Here is a 22,174-nt window from a genome sequence, read left to right on the forward strand (position 1 = left end):
GTAATAAATAAAAATAAATAAATATTTAAAAAAAAAAAAAAAGAAGGAAAGTTTAGAGACAGGTAAGATCTACTGGATCGTAGTCCTGGGTAAGACTCGTGAAGCAGGGCCTGAGAGACTGAGAATGGTCCATAGGGCTCAGGAAAGTGAGAGGGGAAGGACTTGCCAGGTTAAAGGGTAAGCTAGGGAGTAGGCAATGAGAGTGGCAAAGAAAACAAACAGGCCAGGTTTTGTAGAGGGAGACAGAGATGCGCAGACTTCTTCACAGAAGTGAGCAGAAAAACATGTCACTTCCAGGTTGGAGAAGATAGAGAGTTCTCCAAAGATATGGGCAGTGAAGGGGATAGAGGTTTGTCTCAAGGGAACCCAGTCACAGGAGCAGGTCAGAAGTGAAGGCAAGGCCACAAATTTTGAAGTAGACTGCAGGAAAGCTGGTACCACAAACAAAATGAGCAAGTTGGAAGTGGAAGAGACGGTGTTTTTTAAGGGTTAACTGATGAAAAACATACTAGATCAGAGAAACTTGAATTTGAATCTTTAATCTTTAATCCCTTGCCAGCTATTGTGTAGTCTTGGTCAAGTTACTTAAGTACTTTAACCTCAGCTTTGCCATCTGTAAAATGAAAACAATAATGTACAATGCCTGACACCTACGTCTCAAAGCAGTGTAAGAATAGAAGATAGGGCGGGATGCTTACTGTTGGGAGTTGTGGACAACCATGGGCTAGATGTACATGTGAAAGACAGCTGAAGTGTCAAACAGTGGCCCTTTCCTTGATTGGATCATGGGTAGTGTGGCAGCCCCACCCCACCCCCCAATCCCTCCATCTGCTCTGGTCCCTTCCATGTGGCCTCTACAGAGACACTAGCACACACAAGAAGACCTCTGTGTGGATGACCAACTGGGGCATCCATAAGGAATTCGTGAACACTTCATTGAAGGAAGCATTCAAGTTCAGACCAATGGAAAGATTTTTGATAGAAGGAACTGGGAAAGGGGAAAATCCGCAGAATATTCTAGGCCAAATGTAACTTAGTCTTCTGATTCATAGGCAGGAATCATGGTTTGAGAGAAAGGCAAGTCATAAGAACAAGTAGTCCCCCAGCTCCTGATACCAGTTACTGCCAGGTTCCTGGACTGCGCTAGAGTATGTGAGTGGGCTGGCTCTACTCAGCAACACAGTGAAGGGTATTCTCAAGGCAAGATGAAAAATATTGGTGTGCTGTCTTTAAACATGTGAAAGGCCTTTTTCATGGTTGCTTTCCCAGGATGACCCTGCAGGTGAAGGAGTCTTGCCATTGGCCCTCAGCCCACAGCCCTCTACCTTCCACCCTTACTTCACCATGGATTTGCCTGTCTACGTCCTCCAGGTCTGTATACCTTCTAACTCTTGCTTTTCTTATTAAGACTGTTACTGTAGCATGCAGCTTAGTTGCTGAGGGAGACCTGCTGTGAAGCCTTGGTTGGGTTAATCTCTTCCCTCCCATTTGGAAAAGACAATGATATGGTTATAAGTGAAGCTTACAGTTCGTTATCATAGACAAGATGAAATTTAATATACTCCTGAACTATTTTATACTTTTAAAATTCTATTTCCTACTCCTGTGGGAAATAAGCTGACCAGTTTTTACCTTGAGGGAGAAAAGACCCAATGAGTTCAGTAGTTACTTAAATAAACTTAAGTTATGTAAACTAAACTGAGACCTGGTGGCCGTGGATAATTGAAAAGATTTTGATATGAAATGGTAAAAGTAGGTAGTTTATCAAATTTCTAACAGTTTGACTTAAGTATATTTTAAAAATCCATTCACATAGTTTTAGTTTTGTTGTGTTAATATTGAGCTGTTGAACATTTCCTTAATGTTGAAAGGAAATTCCTAAATAAAGTACTTAACAAGAGGCAGAGGGACTGTACTCCTTGACAGCTGGAGGAAGGTAAAGTAGAGGACATTTTGGCAAAATATATCAGAACTACCTATTGTATTCTGTTCTGCAAACCCACTTATGAGACCATTTTTTAAGAAGTTAGATAGTAAACAAAAGATGTTCACCACATTCTGCGATCCAATCATGCCAAAGGAGGAATGATTCTTCCAGGAGGAAGCAGGTTAGATGGCACTAGTGCATCACAGGTGCCTCTCCTGCTCAGCTGTTGATGGTAAACTCAGACACTTGATGCCCAACAGGCTGCTTTCCATATGCCACATGTATAAAGGTTTTCAAAACTAAACAAAGATGATTTCATTTTTCTAAAAAGATACATGGGTGCTTGAATATGTGTGGATATAGGAAAATCTAGAAAAATTTACAGTTATTGAGTTCATTTTTCCTCTTTTAAAAAAAATTTGACATTTTCAAGAAACACAAGTTTAAAATATGGGGAGAATAAGAGTCTTTGCTCCCTCAAAGTAAAAACTGGTCAGCTTATTTCCCATAGCAGTAGGAAATAGAATTTTAAAAATATAAAATAATTTAGGAGTATATTAAATTTCATGTTGTCTTGAATTAAGAAAAGTCAGATGCTATATTACTGTTGGCCCTTCAAGGTTAGTTTCCTTGTAAGAAGCTGCAGGCTGTGTTCTGTGTTCCTGACCACAAAACCTGGTCTCTTCTCTGCCTTCCTCCTCACTGCTCTGCTTGGTTTTGCAGGAGGTGCTTCCAGCGCCTGGAGGTATTGCTGGGCCTGAAGCTGCACAAGTGCCTGGAAGCACTATCAACTTGCGAGACCTGCAGTGACAGCAGCCCCTCCATGTATACATGCAATCAGGGCCACCTTCCAGCTGTGCCCCCTAGATGACTGAGATGATGTTGTACAGGGCATGGGGAGACCCAGGTTGGTTTCTGCTTAGAAGTCCAACCTCATTCTTTTAAAGACTTTTGAGTACATTTATCAAAAATGTTTTCTTCTGTTTTTTTTTAAGGAGCTAGTTGGGGCTGTATTCTTTGAAAATATCTTTATAAGCAAAATGCTTTGATGGGATACATAATACTTTGTCCATGCTCGGCTGGGTGCTTTATAGCCCTTTTCCCAGATCGTGTTGGATCTAAGCTGTGTAGCACACATTGCATTAAAAAGAGAAGAAAAAAACAGACTTGTGCAGAAAATGGGGTTGAGTATAGGTTCCCTGCTGAGGTATGACTTTGTCTGTACAGTCCAAATGCAGTCTTTCAGATCCAGTGTTTTAGTGTTTTACTCAAGAGGGATTTAGAAGTCCCATTTTTCTTTTCTGAAAGCTGATGTGATGGGCCATATCTCAACACTGACTGAATGATTTTCATGGGTGAATCGTTTGTGCCACAATGTGGGCCAAAAATTGTCCTATTGTCACAGTGAAGTCAAATTCTGATCCCAGTTCTAGCAAAGCAGTTAAGACTGGGAAGAAAATGATTGGTGTGTCTTAGTGCCTGACAGTGAGCTTTTTTCATAGAGCAAATGCATAGCTCATAATATGGAGATGGGAAAGTTAAAACTTTTAAAATATTTTTTTTTCTAAATTCTGTATTTGGGCATTCAAGTTAAACAGTAATTTGGCAACAGTTTATAAGGTGATGTTCTGAATACTGTAAGTTATATGTAAGACTCTAATAATGGTACGTTTTCTTTTGGGGTTGTAGATGTGCATATAATAGGTCTTATATTTTTACAGAATAAGGTCTGTCTTGCAAAAGCAGCTAATTGGATTACCTTGCACGTATTTGTTAAAAAAAAAAAAAAAAAAAAAACATGGGATGGCCAAGAAATTTTTTTTCCTTGTGCCTTTTGAAGTATATGCTTGTTCAGATACTGTTCGGTTCTGTGACATGGCGTCATCCAAACTCTTCCCTTTCTGGGTTTGTTTCTCAGACTTTAGTACTTCAGCTTTTGGGAAGGATGCTTAGTTTGAGTGCTAATCCTCTCTGTGTCCTGAAGTGCTGTCTACCTAGGTGCTGCTTCCCCCAAAGGAATTATAGCCCTATTTGAGAATGGTTCCTTTCTATTTGAGAATGGTGCTGTATCTGACCCCCAAGTTGAGGGGCTGAACTTGCTCACAATGTTATCTAGTGCCCTACATCCTCTATGGAGAGAGAGGCATCCTTGTCTCCTCAAGGAGGACCTGCACCCAGGAGTTCATCTATAGGCAAGCTTCTGCCTTTCTCCCAGAGTCCCCAGTGAGTGTCTGCCACCAAATGATTGGGATAGGCTGTCAGTTTCTGAACAACAAGGCTCCCTTCCTGCTGGCAGTGGGCCCAACTCCTAATACAAAAAAATAAAAGTTTTTATATTATCACAAATCAAATGTTTTCACCCTGACCTCATTTGAGAGAATGTGTGTATGTTGTTGAAATCATTTCATCTGGCCAGCTTGGTTCTGGGGGCTTTGGGAGCTGATGGCACATATCTCAGCATAGATTGGCTTTTATTTCCCAGCTATTTCATGTGAGAACCAAGATGCCTCCATTTCTCAGGCATTTGCCTAGGACTAAAGATTAGAGAGGGATGTCGAGAGTTGGAAGCAGTGGCCAATTCCTTTATCAGGCCTTGAAGACATCAAAGAAATTTATTTCCAGAAGTTTAAAGGAGGTACAGAGTCAGCATCCCTTCAGACCCAGCTTGCTTCTACTGCTGACCTCTTCTGAACTTTTAGCCAAGCCAGCTGTGGCCTGGTAAAGGCTAAGTGAAGAAGAACAGCTGCTCCTCCTGTTCTTTGTCCATCAGTGTGTGATCGGAGGTCTCCTTTGCTTTGAGAATTGGAGGGTGGGAGCGACACACCAGTTTTCTGCCTCTCTGCAGAGGAAGTAAGCTTGGTAAACTTGAGTTTTATGCCCCCCTTCCACCAAGAGTGCCATGTAGCTACCATAATTTCCATATGCCCTTTCCCTCAGGCAAGGCCCAGAAAGATCTGGTCCATTCCTGTCAAGCCAGATCAGCTCAGCAGGCCAAAGGTTGGAGTTTTAAATAGCTTGGGGGTGTGGAGTACATGTAGCAATTACTAGGCCAACTATGTGGAATATACCTCTTAGAAGGTGTCACCTGGAAATAGACTGGAGATAACAGGCTAAACTGAGTGAACCACTGCAGGCTGTTTGTAACATTAAAAGCTCTAAAAGATTCACCATTGTGCCCTACAGTGTTCACCTTCCCTTAATGACAGCCCTTTTTTTTTTTTTTTTTTGCCTACCAGCCTGTCTGTTGGGGACCATGCTCAGCTCCAGACTTTCTTTTGCAGTCAGGCTTCCTATTTCAAGGGCCAAAATGCAAGTGGTTGCCCATAGGAAAAATCCTGGGACCAGCAGTAGGAGACTCCAGGCCCCAGGAACATGATAAGCTTGGCCTGAGGGTTTGAGAAGGGGGATAGTGAGGCATTGAGACACTAGGAACTAAGCTGTTGGTACTTGCTTTCCTGACCTGAGTGCCTGTATCTGCCAATCTCTGGCAGAATGTTTGTTCAGGGAGGAGACATGGGACAGGCATAGGGCTGGCAGTTAGGAAGGACATCCTAGAGGATGCAACCCTGAGAGTGGGAGTGCCTGGCAACAGATACTGCTGTACCTTGGCTTTGCTCCAAAAGTAGCTGCCTACTTTCTCAGTGACTGTCTGCAAAGAGGGATTTAGAGGATTAAGCTGCAGAATCTCTAGAATCCCTCCCTAGCAGCATCCCCACTCACCCTGCCTACCTTTTTTTTGATCTGAGCTTGGGCCCGGGCCCGAGCACGCTGTAGTCGCTCCTCCTGCAATAGCCTTTGCAACTGGACTTTCTCTTCCCGAAGCCTGAGTGGCAAAAGATGTCATGTAGGACCTGGGGGCCTGGGAGACAGCATCACAGCCCCTTCCCACTCCTAGCCCCATGAGCCTTTGGGTCAGGCAGGCCATGTTCCACATATGAGCACACTCCCAAGTCTCCTGCTTTTCATGGCATGTAAGGGCCTTGACACCTGGTCTACAGCCAAAACACTGCTTTGGACCTGAGCCCAGAGGAAGGTGACTAGAGCTCTGCCTGGACCTTGGTTTTTCCACCTCAAGACCTAACTCTGGTTTCTAGATTCATGCCCAAGAGATACACTTTCTTAGATTCACATCCAGATCCCTGATTTGTGTGCCCATGGCCTCATGGTCACCCACAGTGGCCCAGTACCCAGCTAGGACAGTGGTCCTGGTTTCTTCCTGCCATCAAAGATTTGTCTGGTTCCTACTCAAAGCTGAGTGCTGGGGACCTAGAAGTGTCCCCCACCATGTTTTTGGGGAGAAACACATTTGCAGAGGCTGTATCTCAGGATCGTGTAGTTACAAGTGAATGACCCCAGTAACACACAAATTAGAGAGGCCATGACCCACATCCCACCTGGATCCTATAGAGTCTTCTCTTACTCATGCCCACTTCTCCCACTAGAGATATAAGCTGGCAGCTGTCACCCCAACACTCTACCCTGAGCTGGGAGTCCTGGGGATTCCTGAGTGCTTGCACCCAGCCCCCACACATGCATTTGCTTCAGTTGCCTGTGTCTCCTTCAGCAATTGATGCTAACTTCAACCCATGCCTCTGCTCCTCTTATCCAGCCCAAAATAACTAAATCCTACCTGGCCTGGCCGTCCCCATGTAAAGCCCTTCTCTGATGTCCCTGTCCTTGGGATCCAAGCTTTGCTGGCTGTACCTTCACAGCCTCCCCTCTTTTAGACCCCATCTTCTCAGTCCTCTAAATCCATGTTACCAATCACAGTCACCTTCTCCAGCTGTTTGATTCCCTCCCTGACTACACTAGATAGAGTTCCATCTCACGGCACGGAACACTTGGGCTTATCTCCCTCGCTCAGGAGCACTGTAGAGCTGTGACCTCAGGTGCCCTGTGCCTCCATGCCAGATGGCGGCAGGAGCAGGAACAGTGGGCAGCAGGGTAGAACAGCTCACCTCATGCGCCTCTCCTTCTCCTTGGCCTTCTCAGCCTGCTCAATCTTAGCTGGGGGTACACGCTCCAGGTTCTCAAGCAGCTCATCCAGTTGGTGCTCAATGATGGTGAGCATCTGCACGGTGCCCAAGTTGGCTTCCTGTTGGATGCCCACGCAGTGCTGGTACACATCTTGTACCTTGTGACTCAGGCTCTCCATCAGCTTGTCCTGCAGAGCAGAGCAGACTTTGATCTATGCCTGCCCTTGCACTGTAACCTGTTGGCACTAGGACCCTCAGCCCACCTCCAGGACAGAGCAACCAGAACAGTTTGGGGACTGGGTTTTACTTAGCCACAGCAGCCCTGTCCTGTCCTCGCTGAGGCCTGTTCCTCACTCAGCTCCTCCCCTTGCAGCCCTGATAAGCCCACCAAGAGCCAGTCTCCCCTCTACCAGGGAGCCCTCCCTGACCCTAGTCCCACAGCATTGTGTCCTGTGTGGCCCAGGCAGATGAACTCCCTCTCTTTGCCTGCTCTGACAATAAAAAAAATAGTTAATGTCTCCTACAACAGAGGTTGTAGATGAGGAGTGAAAATGCACAGGCCAGTCTCAGGGCAGAGTCTGTGCCCTTTGAGGCCTAGCTGGGACAGGGATGTTCCTTATTCCTCAAAGCCACTTCCCATGCCCCTGGCCCAGTTTCACAGTTGGCAGTATCACAGAGAATGAGGAACTGAATGAATTAGTCATTTAATTATCAGTATGGACATATGCTGAGCCCCTGGTCAGACCCCAGTTCCTGCTGCCCAGAATATCACTTAACTTGTTCCCTCAGAATTCTCTCGAGACTGAGAATGGTGATGCATACCTGTAATCCCAGCACTTGGGAGGCTGAAAACAGGAGAATCACTGTGAGTCTGATCTATGTAGTGAGACCCTATATACCCTGTAGGCCTTGTACTAAATATATTAAAAATAAATAAAAAATAAAAAAAGAATTCCCTCACACTTCCAGCCTGGCACGAGGACACACCTCTTCCTCTACCCCAGGTTTGCCTTGAAGGACACTATGTTGAAAAGCACACAAGATGGGCATGCTAGCACATGCTTGTAATTGTAGCATGCTGGGATGCTAAGGCAGGAGAATAGCAAGTTCAAACCTAACCTGAGCAACTTAATGATTTAGTGTCACCCTTTCACAAAATTTTTAAAAACGATAAAAGGCTATAGATGTACTTTAATGTGAGGGCCTGGGGCTTTTATCCTCAGTACAGAAACAGAGATATGGCAGGATGGGGTGAGGGGATTTGTGGAGTTAACACCAAGCAGGCATGTGGGACAGCTGAGCTGGCATAGTGTGAGTAGGCAGGGAGGACTGCTCCTGCGGGAACTTTGTAGCCAGACTCAGAGCCTACAAGGTAGGCCAGTGCAGACATTTGCCCCTCTCTGTCCTGGATCAGTGATCGTACCCATTGATGCCTACCTGCTGATCACCCTTGTACTCCCCAAAGTGGAAGACCCGAGATTTGAGCTCCAGTTCAGCAGCAGTCTCTTCCTCCTTGGTAATAGACATCATCAGGGTGGTGATCCACTGCTTCAGCTGGTTGACCTCCCTGTCCCTGATTGGGGGTGAGGTCCAGAAGATGGTCATTCAGTGTAGCCCAGAGTGTTTGCCGTCTTTGAGCCTGGCCCACCATCTACATGCCTTGTCCTGACAGCTACAGGATTATAAGTGCCAAAGTGTCTACATGCCAGGGAGTCAGATGCTGGCAGAATTCAGGGAATGAAACTTAAGATCTTTTAACAGTCAACATTGAGAAAAATAAAAATAAGAGTTTCATTAAGGTGTGATTCATATACAATAAACATGCCATAAACATATACAAGGGACTAGTTTTTAGTATATTTACATTCACATGACCATCATCATCATCATCATCATCTAATTTGGAACATTTTTATCACTCTAGAATGAAATCCTGTGCCAAATAACAGTCACCACATCCCATTGTTCCCTTTGGCTTTAGGTAACCACTAATCTTTGTCTTTATCCTGAGCATTCCATATAAACAAAACATGTGGCCATTGGTGGCTGTTTTCACATAGTATAATGCTTTCAAAGTGTATCCATGTTGTAGCATATGTCAGAACTTAGAACCTTCTGTGTCAGAACTTCTTATGGCTGAACAATATTCTACTGTATGGATAGAATGCACTTTGTTGATCCATGTCTCCACTGGTGGATCTTTGCATTGCTTTTGCCTTTTGACTCTGAGGAGCAGTGATTCTGTGAACAGTCATGTGTAGGTTTTGTGAAATAATGTTTTTAACTTTCTAAAGTATATATTTAAGAATAGAATAGCATGCTAATTTTTTTTTAATTTTTAAAAAAGTCATTTATTTATTTATTTACTATAGGGTCTCACTATGCAGCTCAGACTCATAGTGATCCTCCTGTCTCAGCCTCTCCAGTGCTGAGATTTCAGGCATGTGCCACCACACCCAGTTTCAGTGACTAGTTTGGGGCAGGGCTGGCACAGCATACATTTCCAAGGCTGAAACCCAGGTACGTGCACTTGCCAGGCAGGCGCTTAGACCGCCAAGCTATCTCCCCAGTCCTAAATCTTCACAATCATTATGGTACAGACATTGACCAGCATATGTTGGGGTTTCCTGAATGGGACTTCTCTCTTTAAATTTTCATTTATTTATTTATGTGTGTATATATGAATGTATTTATTTTTTTATTTTTGAGATAGGGACTCACTGTGCAGTTCAGGCTCCCCTTGAGCTCACTTTGTAGCCCATGCTAGTCTCGAACTCATAAGGACCCTCCTGCCTCAGCCTTCTGAGTGGTGAGATTACAGGAGTGCACCCACAGACCCGGCAGGGACTTCTGCTCTAATGTCCACCAGGGCCCAAGCAGTGTTAGCAACTCATAGAAATCCTTATCAGCGTGAGGGCATAGACAGCCTGTACTCCCCAGCAGTGTCTGGAAAGCACTGACCTCCCATTTCAAAAGACTGAATTGCTGAAAGGGTTTTTTAAAAGATAACTATACACAGTCTACAGGAGACTTTAGATTTAAAGACATATAGGCTGAAGTAAAGGGTTAGAAAAAGATAGCCTATGCAAATCTTAACCGAAAGACAGCAGAGATTGCTATATTCATTTAAAACAAAATAAACCTTAAGTTAAAAACTCAGAGAAAGAAGATCCAAGTAAGATCAGGAATTGCAGAGGAGACATTTCAACTGATGCCACTGAAATAGGATCATAAGGAACTTACTAGATAGCCCAGAAGAAATGGACAGATTCCTAGAAACAGACCATCTATCCAGATTGAATCAGGAAGACAGGGTGTCCAAAGAGATCAATATCAAGGAGACTCCATTGGTTAAAACAAGAAAGTCCAGTGGATGGCTGCCACTGCAGGCTGTCTGCATGGCAGGCACACCAAGAGCCCAGTATCACCTGCCTCCTGCTGTTGCCCCCTAGAGCATGCCGCACCTAGTACTTTAACTCCAACCAATGCAATTTACAAGATGGGGATAAAGCTTTTGTCTGCGTAACACATGACAGAAGCCAGTTGAGAGGCAAGGGCAGTAGTAAAAGTTATATAATGAGCTAATTGCAAAATGGAGAACCAGCTATATTATATACATCACTCCTAAATCAACCGCCTTGCCTGCAAGTTGATTTAGGAGTGATGTATATAGGTGAATGATGGCGAACTGTGGACCAGTGGGTGCCTTCTCGCTGATGAAGGATCCAGGTTTTTGGCCAGATGATGTACACTTGATCTTAATCACCTAGTCACAAGATATTTTTGAATTCTGCCAACCTCAGGAAAGCCAGTGAATATTTCTGGCATTATGTCCTCAGGCTATCCCTATTACTGATTTAGTATGCCTACCCCACAGTTCCTGGCATTACACAATAGAGTAGAGCAGGCAGCTGTCCAAATAAGAAAGACAAGGGCCAGTAAAACAATGATGTGAGACACTTTAAGGAGAGAGATCTGAAGTATTTGGCTTCAGTACCCCGTTGTGAGATGTCCATTCTGCAGCACTGTGGGATTTAGGTCAAATCTAGACACTTCTGCTTAGGACATCAAAAAGAAAACTGGAAAGGAACCACCTGACCTTATGGAAAAATCCTCTTCTTAGATTTGCTGTTGATAGGTAGCTGCTTGGTGATAGACTTTCCTGCTAAAAAGCATAAAAGATTCTTATGGAAAGTTAACAGACATCAGAACTTCTACCCTTCTTTGGGGTACCTGAGCATGCTGTGCTCACATGTACCTGTATAAATACCACAAGCTTAGTCATGTTCTCAGTCCACCAGCTTCATTTCACATCCGCACACTTATATATCATTAACGGAGAGCACAGCGTTCATGGCAGTCAAAAAGGCAGTGCACAAAGGGGAATGGAAAGTAAATACAAGCTTCGTTTCATGTGACACATTCAGCTAGTATGGTTTATGTTCAAAGCAAACTCACTTAGGCCAGGCAGCGTGGCTCATGTCTACAGTCCCAGCACTCTGGGAACCTGAGCAGGAAGATCACAAGTTTGAGCCCACCTGGACAATTTAGCAGTTTAGCCAGGCCCTGTCTCAAGTTTTAAAAAATGAAAAACTTTATAATGTAGTTCAATGCAAAAGCCCTGGGTTCAATCCCAGTAACCACACACAAACACATACATACTTAAGATATTTCAACAAATGTGGATGTACAGTGAATGTAAGAGGCTCATAATTCCTGCCATTATGTAACAACTAACTCACTATCTGCATTCCTCATCCAGATTTAGAATCCATGCCTAAGCCAAAGTCTCCAGCAAAACCACTGCCTTGAATGCCGATTCCCAACAGATTGTGGCACCACAATGAGAACCATTCTCTCATTTTCAGAACCAAAGGCCTCATTTAGCTCCTTCTGCATGTTGCCTTAACTTCGGTTATTAGCTGAGAGCCTACACGCCAATCATCCGCAGTGCTCTGCAGCACTGCCTGGGCCACACCCGACATCACTGGATTAATGCTGAAGGCTCCCAAGCTCCTCCCTCTAGCCTCATACATCCCTGCTTGTTTTCCAAGCCAGCCAGCCCCATTCCCCACCTACTGTGACCATATCTATCCTCATTCCCAAAACTGCCTGGGTTAGCACAAAATTTTCTACTTTCTGTGCATCCTGATTCTTTTAAATGATCAAGTTTTGTATCCTTCCCACAAGAGTCTGGGTAACTTTGGTCATCTGCCAGTAAACCAAGGTAAAAGCCCTGAATGGTTTGAAAAATACCCTTTCAGCATACTGACAGGGCTGCCACAATTCATCAGTAGTCAATGCCTAATAACAAACTTTTTTGTTTTTTGTTTTTTCCAGTACTGGGAATTGAATTCAGGTGAACCCAGGGCCTTTACACTAAGCTACATCCCCAAGACCTTTTCTAAATTTTTTTCTTTTTGAGATAGGATCTCAGTAAATGACTAAATTTCACTGTCTGGATTCAGTCTTACACTCCTGCCTCAGCCTCCCGGAGTACTAGGATATCGTGCATGCATCACCATCCCTAGCTAACAAACATCTTTCTGCCTCCTAATGGTTCTCCTGGGTTTTCTGCCTATTCGTTTCCTTTCTGCTGCTTATCACTCATTCATATTCCTCCACCTCCTCTTCCAGTTGCTGCAAAACCTCCACAAAGAATGACTGGGGTAGGGGGCCCCTTAGCTGCCCCTTTAGAAGAACCCTGAGGAGCCTCAGCTGACACTGGACCCTCAGGGTAAACCTGCTAACTTTTTGTTGATACAGAGACTTCTTGCTCAGTTTTAAAAAACCTCAAGGGACACCCTTTCTCAACACAAATGCTACATCCTGAAGGTTTCTGGGAAAGTAAATGAGAGTCCTTTTATTAAACCTTTAAAATGTAGACAACCCTAATTTTCCTTTATGTACCCATGTGACTAATCCTTCCAAGGAATGATTTCTTACATAACTTAGGGGTAATCCTAACTTTGATGTTTCCCACATGGAGATATGTATCTGCTCTTCAAACCTTCAATTAATAATACTACTGAAGGAAAATAAGCCTAAAACCTTGACCCCAAAGGTCTTGATACGGGGGTAAAGGCAGGTGGGCAGAGGAAATCAAGCCAAGCTTGAATTAAGCCCAGTCACCCCTGCCCAAATCGATGACAGTATCCTCTTAGATAAAACATACTGAGAGAAATAACCCAGGTAGTAATCAGGGTCCTACAGAAAGGGCTGCTAGGGACCTGTGACTCTCGGGTATGATCCTACCATCCCAGAGATGAATGAATGGAGATAAATACACACAGCAAGGAAGCTGAGGCAGGAAGATTGTAAATTTAAAGGCATGCTGGGTAACTTAGACACTATCTCAAAGAATTAAAAAGGCCTGGGGGTATGGCTTGGTATGAGAGTGCCTCTGATTCAATACATGTTAATGACAAATCAAAACAAAGTGAAACAAAAAACAGTGGGAAGTAGGGTAGTGCTGAACCATCAAGCAGTAAACAAGACTACAGATGGCATCCACCCAGCAGTGTCTAGCCTTACACCCTCTCGGCACCAGAGCATCACATAGGCTGTGGCACATAGTCTTAAGTGTAAGTGATGCCCTTTTCTGCATTCCCTGGCCACCTGAATCTTAGAGATTTTCGCCTTTAAGTGGAAAAATCTTATCACCCCAAATCAGTAGCAGCACTGCTGGACAGTCTTGCCCTGGGAATATAAGAATCCTGACCTTGTTGGGGGGAGGGTCCCATCCACTGACCTCCAAGACAGAATTAAATCAGGATACTGTTGCAATTTTTGATGACACATTTATTGCTAGTCTATTAAAAACTGTCACATATCAACACTATCTACCATTAACCACTTGGCAGCTAAAGTATATAAGATATTAAGGAAAAAGGACCAAGTCTAAACATCCAAGTTATGGATTTAAGATTCTTTATAGAAAAAAGAATGGAAAAAAGAACTGAGGCCATTTGTAGATTAGCTTCCCTCAGACTCAAAAGCAACCAATAGGTTTCCATAGCAGGCCTCTGCAAAATACGGATTCCAATTTTGGTCTAAACAAAACTCCTATATAAAAAACTATAGGCAAACACAGTGACCCTTTTGAGTGGGCAGGTGCCTGTGGACAGGTTTTGGGGCTTAAAACATTAGCTACTTCAAGTGCATACCCTGCGGTTGCCTGACCTCTATAAACCATTTGACCCACAGGTTCATGAGAGGCATGAGATTGCCCTAGGACGGTTCACAAAAATATATGACTGTTAGTTGAAGTGGTAGCCTATTTCTCCAAACAATTAGACCAGATGGTTTTCTTGCCTAAGGTCACTGCTAACAATAACCCAAGAAAAGAAGCCAATAAATTGACATTGGCCATCCCTTTGTGGTATGGAACCCTACCACTACCACCAAGTTCAGTTCTTAGGACTAAAGAAATGGAATGTCTGTCCCCTGGGGAAGTGCTTCAAGTCCAAACCAAACTGTTAGATTACCCAGAGATGCTTTTAAATCCTGTGCAACTTAAACCTAGCCACACAACTATGCATTGGGCCCCATGAGAAAGACCTCAGATACACAGAAATTACTGACCAAGTCTTCTGAAACAAGTCTGGTCTTAAAAGCGAACTCCTACCAAATGCAGAAGGATAATGTTTCACAGATGCTAGTAGTTATGTCAAGAAAGGATGGAAAAGCTGGGTGTGGTGATATGTGTCTGTAATCCCAGTACACCGGAGGCTTAGGTAGGGGGAATCACTGTGAGTTTGAGTCTAGCATGGGCTACATAATGAGTTCAAGGTCAGCCTGAAATATATAGTGAGTCCATGTCTAAAAAAAAAAAAAAAACAGGGCCAGCCAAATAGCTCAGCACATTAAAGCACCCAGGGGCCTTGGTTAATTCCCTGCACCTGCTGTGCCAGCCCTGTCCCTGGGGCACACTGAAACAGTGATTGAGACTGGGCAGGGTGGCGTGTGCCTATAATCCCAGCTGTTGGGAGACTGTAAACAGGAGAATCACTACACGTCTAATCTCATAGTGAGATCCTGAACACCTTGTAGACCCTTCCCTAAAATACAGAAAATAAATAAATAAATAAATAATAAAATGGAGGTAGGAGGAATATGTAGTTGTCTCAATGGAGGAAATTGAAAATCTGTTCCTATAGATAGAGACCTCAGCCCAAAAAGTTGAGGTAATTGCTCTGATGTGGGTGCTTATTTTGAGGAAAAGAAAGGCAATCAGTATTTACACTGGCTGCAGATGTGCTTATGTCATAGTGCCCACAAGACATTAAAGAAAGGAGTGCTAAAATCAGTGAACAATTGAATCAAGGATCATACTCTTATACCAAAGTTGTTCAAATCAGTGCAGCTATTACTCAAAGGGTAGTTGTTACTCACCATAAAGGACATCAGCACAGTGAGGGGGAACTATGAGGGAAAAACAAAGCTGATATAGCCACAAAGCTGATAGGCCACAGAAGGGATATTTTGATAATGGTTGTGCATCCTGCACCCCCTAAGCCCTTGAGCTATCAACTAGTATGTCCTGAAAAAGGGAAAGGGCTATAAAGAGGATTTACAAAGGGCAGTACCCAGGATGGTCTGAAAACCATTGTAGACTGCTATTGTTTCTTAAAGCCATGCCCATTCTGATTGCCAAGGAAGGACACAGAGGGAAACGGGTAGCATACAAATGGCTTATACAGCTTATGATTACCCCACCCTTATCCAAAATAATTGGTCACATGCAGCTGCCCTTCACATCAAATTAATAACCCCAAGAACAGACCACCCTCAAGACCAAATATTAAAACCTATACAAATTAAGGGAGCCTACCCAGAAGACTGGCAAGTTTACTGTCCTTCCCTGGACTGCCAGAAACTTTACATATCTTCTGGTAATTACAAATGCTTTCTCAGGAGGTATAAAAGTCTCTGCCAGGATTAAAACCACTACTGAAGAAACTCCAAGTCTTTAAAAGAAATTATTCTCAGGTATGGACACCCTAGGACCCTGTAGAGTGGTACTGGACCCGTATTTATAGCTCAAATTACTGAAAAAGTAGCCCATGGCTTGGAAACTCCATACTGCTTGGAGACAGTACTTATCAGGAAAGACTGAAAGAACCAGTGAAACCTGAAAGATGACATTATCTAAATTTTTTTAGAGTACCTAAGAAAATTGGTTAAAGCTCCTGCTCATAGCCCAGATGGTTCCCAGGGAAAAACCAAACTGAGCATACTTCAACTTATATGCAGAGTTATCCCACATCTTTAACCTGGTTAAAATGACAGTAAAACAGTTTTACTGTCTTAAATGCCTTAAATTTGGGAGTGCTTTTCTGAGCTCTTACAACATAGGAAATCAGATCATGCTTTCACCAATGGACTTGTTCCTATGCCTCTTATCTTCTTGAATGATTTGATATAATTTTTAAAAATTCAAGGCCCAGAAAATGAACAAAAAGCTGTCCACAACATGAGTGGGCACATACCTGGTAATCTTTTAAGATTTAAGAAATCCAGAGCCGGTGAGATAGCTCAGTGGACTAAACACCTGTTTAGGCAAGTGCTGGGACTGGGATTCCATGCCCAGCACCACATGTCATGCCAGCCCCACCCCAGGGTGCTGCGACCTGGCTACCTAGAGTGGGGCGTGGTGGCACATATCTGTAATCCTAGCGCTGGGGAGGCTAAAACAGGAGGATGGCTACAAGTCTGAGCTGCATATTGAGACCCTGTACCAAATATATAACAAACAAAAACAACCACAGGAAAGAAATCTGGGACAGAGTGATAGCTTGGCTGTCTAAGCATCTGCCTGGCGAGCTCAAGGACTTGGGTTCAATCCCTGGCATTGCATGCCATCCATGCCCTGCCTGAGCCAGCAACCAAAACTGGGCATGGTGGCACATGCCTATAATCCCAGTGTTGGGAAGATTGAGGCAGATGGATCACTATGAGTCTAAGCTGCATAGCAAGACCCTGTACCAAATACATAAATTTAAGAAATCCTTTTATATTATATTGCATTCATAAACTAAGATCAACATTCGTACGACTGTGCTTAATTTTTGAATCTCAGATAAATGATCAGTTTCTCAAAAGGTGTAAACTACAGAAATTCATTTAAGGTGAAACATAACCTGAATTGCCCTATTTCTTATTCTTAAGAAATAAGATTATTTAGTCTTAAATTTATTTATTAAAAAAAGAGAAGAAACGTTAAACATCTTAATCAAGTGATATTTATCCTAGGAATGCAAAGCTTTTCACAAATCAATCAATTAATGAAACTTACTACACTAAACTGTAGAAAAAATTCACAAATATATAAATAACACAGCCTAAAAAATGTGACATATATTCAAAATAAAACTTTGGACAAGTAGAAGTAAACTTCCTTACAGTAGTAAAGGGCATGCAGAAAGTCCTACAGCTGACACAGAAATTGAGGAAAAACTAAATGTCCCTCAGATCCAGGAACCAGTCACCACTGTGGGCTACCTGAAGCCCCCTGGCCCCATCCCTGTATGTCAGGTGATACTCACTGGTGCCCAGCTCCTGTCAGGGGCACTACAAGAAATAAGGACAGCACTTGTACCCTATGAAAAACATTAAGGCAAATCATCATGGTAGATACTAGCTCATACTGACCCTGGCAACTGTATTATGAACAAAAGTGTTTTTCAATCTCTGTTTCACAGTAGAGGACCAGCCAAGAGGACTAACTTGAAAGGCGATTTAGGAGCAGTTTATAAAGGCTAGTGATGAATAATGGCAGACTACAGCACACCTTCTCACAGAAGGTTCTGGCCAGATTGCACACAGCTGATCTTTATCACCCGGTCACATTACTTTTCAGTTCTGCCAACCTGAAGAAAAACTATTTTTGTCAAAAAATTCTCATTTCCCCAGGCTATTCCTGCTACTGAGTAATTCGTCTATGCACAGTTCCTGACATTCTGCAGTGGATATGCTAGAGGGGTTATCTGTGCAAAGAAGAAAGACAAAGGTCAGATGAAGTTATCTATGGAGGTGGTCAGGGAGAGAGACAGAGACAGAGAGACAGACAGAGGCAGAGAGATAGAGACAGATCTTGATCTTAGTGCTTAGCTTCAGGATGTCACTTCTGTAGTCAGCTTACAGTAGTTACCACTCCATCTTCCTAGCACTCTGAAGAAGCAAGCTCCAGTGTCAGAAAGCCAGCCTAGTAAATGTCTGAGCAGCAAACCTAGGCAGGGTGGCACACGCCTGTAAGAACTCCAGAGGGTTAGTGACCTCCAGCCAATAGCCAGTGAGAAACAATCCTGCTAACAACCTCATGAGTGTTCTTAGAAACAGGTCTTTCCTCGATGGTGGCCTCAGATGAGTGTGATTCAGCCACACTGGACAAGAACTCTTGCCACACTGGACAGCCTTCCTTCCTCCAAGATACTCTTTCTGCCACTGAGGCAGAGTTCTAGGTTTGTCCCTCATAGGCCCCATCCACTCCAGCCTTGCACCACCTGTGGAACAGCACTGACTCACTGTGCCACGTGTCCCAGCACATGGCTGTGCCTCCCGCTACTCCCATTGTGCTGGCAGCCCCAGAAACAGCAGGACACCCTTCCCAACAGCCCTAAGGAATAGGGTGGGAGGTTTGGCCTGCTCCAGTGTTGGGTGTGGCCAGCTGACACTTCTCAGTGGCATGTGACTGCCCCATCTAGCCTTCAGCCCTGTCCAAGCTGACTACCTGAGTGCCTCAGAACACAGCATATAGGCACTACCAAAGGTCTTAGCAGCAGGTTCTTGTAGTCCTTCAACATCCCAGGCAAGGCCTGTGAGACCCCCAAGGAGCCTGGCATCAGTAGTAGAAGGCACCTCAATTGGGAGTTCCTTGTGATGTTTCCCTGTGGTCTGGCTGCTCTAGAATGGAGACCAGTCAACCTGTGTGGCTCTGGTTGAGCCAACCCTCAACCTCTGGGTGGGGTCCAGGGTCCTAGTTTTGCCCCAGTCCTGTCAAGGGGACATGCCTGGCCAAGCCTGCAAGTGGTGTAGCACTTCCCGGGACAATAGCCCATCTTGCTGCCTGGGACCTACATCCGGGCCTGTGTGTTTTTCAAGGTGAGTTTCAGCTCATCCAAGGTTTCCTCCATCTCCTGCGTGTTCTGGATCAGTGACAAGTTTTGCTCTTCCAGCTCTGTGAAGACATCCAGGAGCTGGTGGGGCTCCGTGAAGTACAGTGGCAGCTCCTGTGAGAAGGCCGTGTGGGAGAGGGGTCTGGTGGGTGAGGGGGGGGGCAGAGAAGCAGAACTGGGCTACTGACCTCTCCTTCGCTGTCAGTGTCCTCCTGAGACTGGAGGGATGGGAGGGTAGAGCTGGACCTGCAAAGAGGTGAGGTCAGGGCTCCCTGGACCAGCCTGGGAGGCCAGAAGTGAGCAGGGGGCAGAGACCTGAAGACGTGGATGGAGCATCTCCCTCATCCTTGCCGTCCCGCCCAGTGCCCAGACATAGCACCAACATGACACATGCCAGGGGTATCCCAGCTGCCAGAGGACACTTTCTAGCTGTAATTGGCAATTCTCTCCATACCCCAGAGGTCACTGTGTCCCTGACCTGTGAGCTCGTTCCCCTCTCTCTAGGTGTTGGCCCTACCTCAGTGCCTTTGCACCTGAATGAGTTGCCTTTCTCCCTGACCATTTGTTTTCTGAGAGCAGTCTCTGAGGCCTTTCCTGCCCCATCTGCCCATGAAAGGCCCATTCAGTCTTGGAACATGCAGGCCACCTCTCACTGATCCTGAACAGCACTGAGTGTGGCCTAGATCATTTATGAGTCTTGTGCAGCTCATAGCCTGCTCTGGTCACCAGCTAGTAGATGGAGGGGCCAGGATTCAAAGCCAGGACACTGTGATGCACACCTGTCCCCTCAACCACTCCCCCAACAGAGAGCTGTGGCCTGCAGCAACAGCCCAGGAAAAGGAAGCAGCATGATATATTTAACCTCTTAGAACTTCTGCTCCCAAATACTGCAATCATTTTTCCCCAGCTGGGTCACAGGGGCTACAGTTCACATGCAGCTTGTGCCTGGCCCAGCCTCAGTGTCACCAGTGGTGGTCACCAACATGCCTGTGGCGTGGCATTCAGGAGCAAGTGGAGACAAAATACTAGGAGGGGCCCAGGTAGTCATAGGCCAGGGAGAAAAGAGAATGGAACAGAGCAGGACAAACAGATAGTCAGGCCTTTGATGACAGAGGAAGGAAGAGGAGGAGATGAAAAGGAGGCTTGAGAGCCCCACACCCACTTCTCCCCCATCCCCTGCCATCATCACCACTGTTCTCACACAAATGTGTACACTAAGTTTCCTAAGAAAACAGTCAAATATTTTAGTGACTTTGGATCAGCAAAGATTTCTTAAGCAAGGTATAAAGTGCACCAGTCTGAAGTAAAAAGAAGGGCCGACCAAATAGCCCAGCAGATTAAAGCTCCTGCTTAGACAGACACAGCGGCCGAGGTTTGATACCTGGCATGCCATGCCGGCTTGCCCCTGGGGCACGCTGAGACAGCGATTGAGACTGGGCATGGTGGTGTGCACCTGTAATCCCAGCGCCTGGGAGGCTGGAAACGGGAGTATCACTACAAGTCCAATCTGTGTAGTGAGTCCCTATAGACCTTGTACTAAATACATTAAAAAAAAAACCCACAAGAGATCTGGGGGTGTGGCTCAGTGGTAGAGCACTTGCTTGGCATATTTGAAACACTAGGTTCCATTCCCAGCACCAAGGAACAAGAAACAAACCACCCAGTATGCCACTTCTCCTGTGGTAGCTCTAGTATTCTCTTTGCTCTAGTATTTCTGAAGCTCTGGCACCTGTGTCTTTGTCGACCACAGGGGGACCCTTCCCCCCAGGTGAGCCAATTCCTAAAGGTGGTAATTCATCCTGGAAAGTGCTTTTCTGTCACAAAGCCACTATCTCTCCAGTGTCCACACTTTCCTATACTGGGCTCTTATACTTGGCCACTCTTCCCCAGGGATAGCACCAGACCACCAAGGACAGCACTATGCCTGATGTCTTTCAAATGAGCCTGTCCTCAGCCTGCTGGCTCACCTCACTGGCTCCTTCCTGGGAAGCCATCATAAACGTCCTTGCCCATGATCCTCCTTCCACCTTTTGACCCTGGACATTTCTCATGTAACCTGTATGTCATGCTGGCCCTTCTCTTAGACTCTGAGGGCCTTTCAGTATCAGTCTCTTCTAGTTGGTTGCCTTTACTATCCTTAGGGACCATCAGGAATGCTTTCTCACCCTAGACCCCAGCCCCTTCCAGGCCCCCACAAGGCCACTTACCCTTTGGAGTCCAACCCACTGGGCACACTGGGCTGAGTGGCAGGCTGGAAGCTGCTGCTGCTGGATGGGGCCTGCCCCAGCCTCCCTGACTGCATAAGCTTCCAGGGCTTCTTCAAGCCCTGAGCCTCTGGAGGAAGCAGGTGAATCGTTTCCATGGGCTCTGGTCTGGGCTATAGGGCCCCTTCCAGCTTGGGACAGGCACATACCTTTGGCCCACAGGGAGACCATCTTGGCCTTGTTCCCTGGTCCTAACGGAAACAAAGGAGGGATCCCAGATGGAATCAGCCAGGATCCAGGCTCACTTGATTACCCCTGTCTTAGAGGGGAGGAAAGTGCTAAAGAGGAACATTCCTGGATTTGTCTGAGCACTGGCCATATCCCCATACAAATGCTCAGGATGGGCCCAGGGGAAGTTAAAGGGTGAGCACAGTCCCATGTAGAGCCCAGGTGGGCCACAAAAGGTAGAAACAGCCAGCCTGTGGCCCCTGCCAGTAGGGCACAAGATCTTTGTACACTAACAGCAGAGCCCACCCTGAAGATCCCCAGTCCCTTTTCCACTACCTTTGTCCACTGGAATGGAGGACGTACTCCCTTCTTTGGCAGTCTCAGAAACCTCCCTGGCCTTTTTCAGAGCCTGTCGCTTCTTCTCCTGTTCATCCTGCCATTCCTTGGGTGAAATCTTATACAGGAAATCCTTATAGGCTCTGTAATTATGTAGAGTGTCTTCCTGTTTGGAGATTTCACTAGGCCCAAGGATGGAAGGCTGAGGTCAGACTCCATCCATTGTGAGGCCTGGCTGTGCCTGGCCCTCTAGTATGGTCCTTATTCTGTGGTGGGCGACTTATTCTGTGGAGCAGGCACAGAAGCCCTGAATGCTAGGGAAAGGGCAGAGGTGACCGGAGCTCACAGAGCTGTGGGCTTGAAAGATCTGCATGTTTCTTTCCATCC

The 22,174-nt window shown here is 45.2% G+C and overlaps 2 protein-coding genes across 7 annotated transcripts in view; one reads left to right on the forward strand and one right to left on the reverse strand.

Annotated features, from left to right (window-relative positions):
* Positions 1–4,263, forward strand: part of Zxdc (ZXD family zinc finger C) — a gene marked incomplete at its 5' end in the record, with an annotated part of 36,159 nt that extends 31,896 nt beyond the window's left edge. Inside the window, 2 exons of the mRNA XM_023713307.1 lie at positions 1,270–1,371; positions 2,651–4,263. Coding sequence (XP_023569075.1) covers positions 1,270–1,371; positions 2,651–2,737 — 189 coding nt within the window. The remainder of the gene's footprint in view (positions 1–1,269; positions 1,372–2,650) is intronic.
* A 286-nt stretch (positions 4,264–4,549) lies between these two features.
* The window catches only part of Cfap100 (cilia and flagella associated protein 100), a 30,115-nt gene continuing 12,490 nt past the window's right edge, over positions 4,550–22,174 (reverse strand). For 4 of the 6 annotated variants that reach the window (XM_023713313.1, XM_023713312.1, XM_023713314.1 and 1 more), the window contains exons 9-17: positions 21,788–21,969; positions 21,433–21,474; positions 21,227–21,353; positions 19,208–19,265; positions 18,982–19,133; positions 8,341–8,476; positions 6,886–7,091; positions 5,648–5,750; positions 4,550–4,766 (exon numbers count right to left, since the gene is read on the reverse strand). In XM_023713313.1, coding sequence (XP_023569081.1) covers positions 4,653–4,766; positions 5,648–5,750; positions 6,886–7,091; positions 8,341–8,476; positions 18,982–19,133; positions 19,208–19,265; positions 21,227–21,353; positions 21,433–21,474; positions 21,788–21,969 — 1,120 coding nt within the window. In that variant the 3' untranslated portion in view covers positions 4,550–4,652. The remainder of the gene's footprint in view (positions 4,767–5,647; positions 5,751–6,885; positions 7,092–8,340; positions 8,477–18,981; positions 19,134–19,207; positions 19,266–21,226; positions 21,354–21,432; positions 21,475–21,787; positions 21,970–22,174) is intronic. The other 2 variants (XM_004629540.2, XM_023713316.1) reach the window with 2 other exon arrangements.

Source organism: Octodon degus, unplaced genomic scaffold (assembly GCF_000260255.1).
Source record: "Octodon degus isolate 3935 unplaced genomic scaffold, OctDeg1.0 scaffold00030, whole genome shotgun sequence".
NCBI lineage: Eukaryota > Metazoa > Chordata > Mammalia > Rodentia > Octodontidae > Octodon > Octodon degus.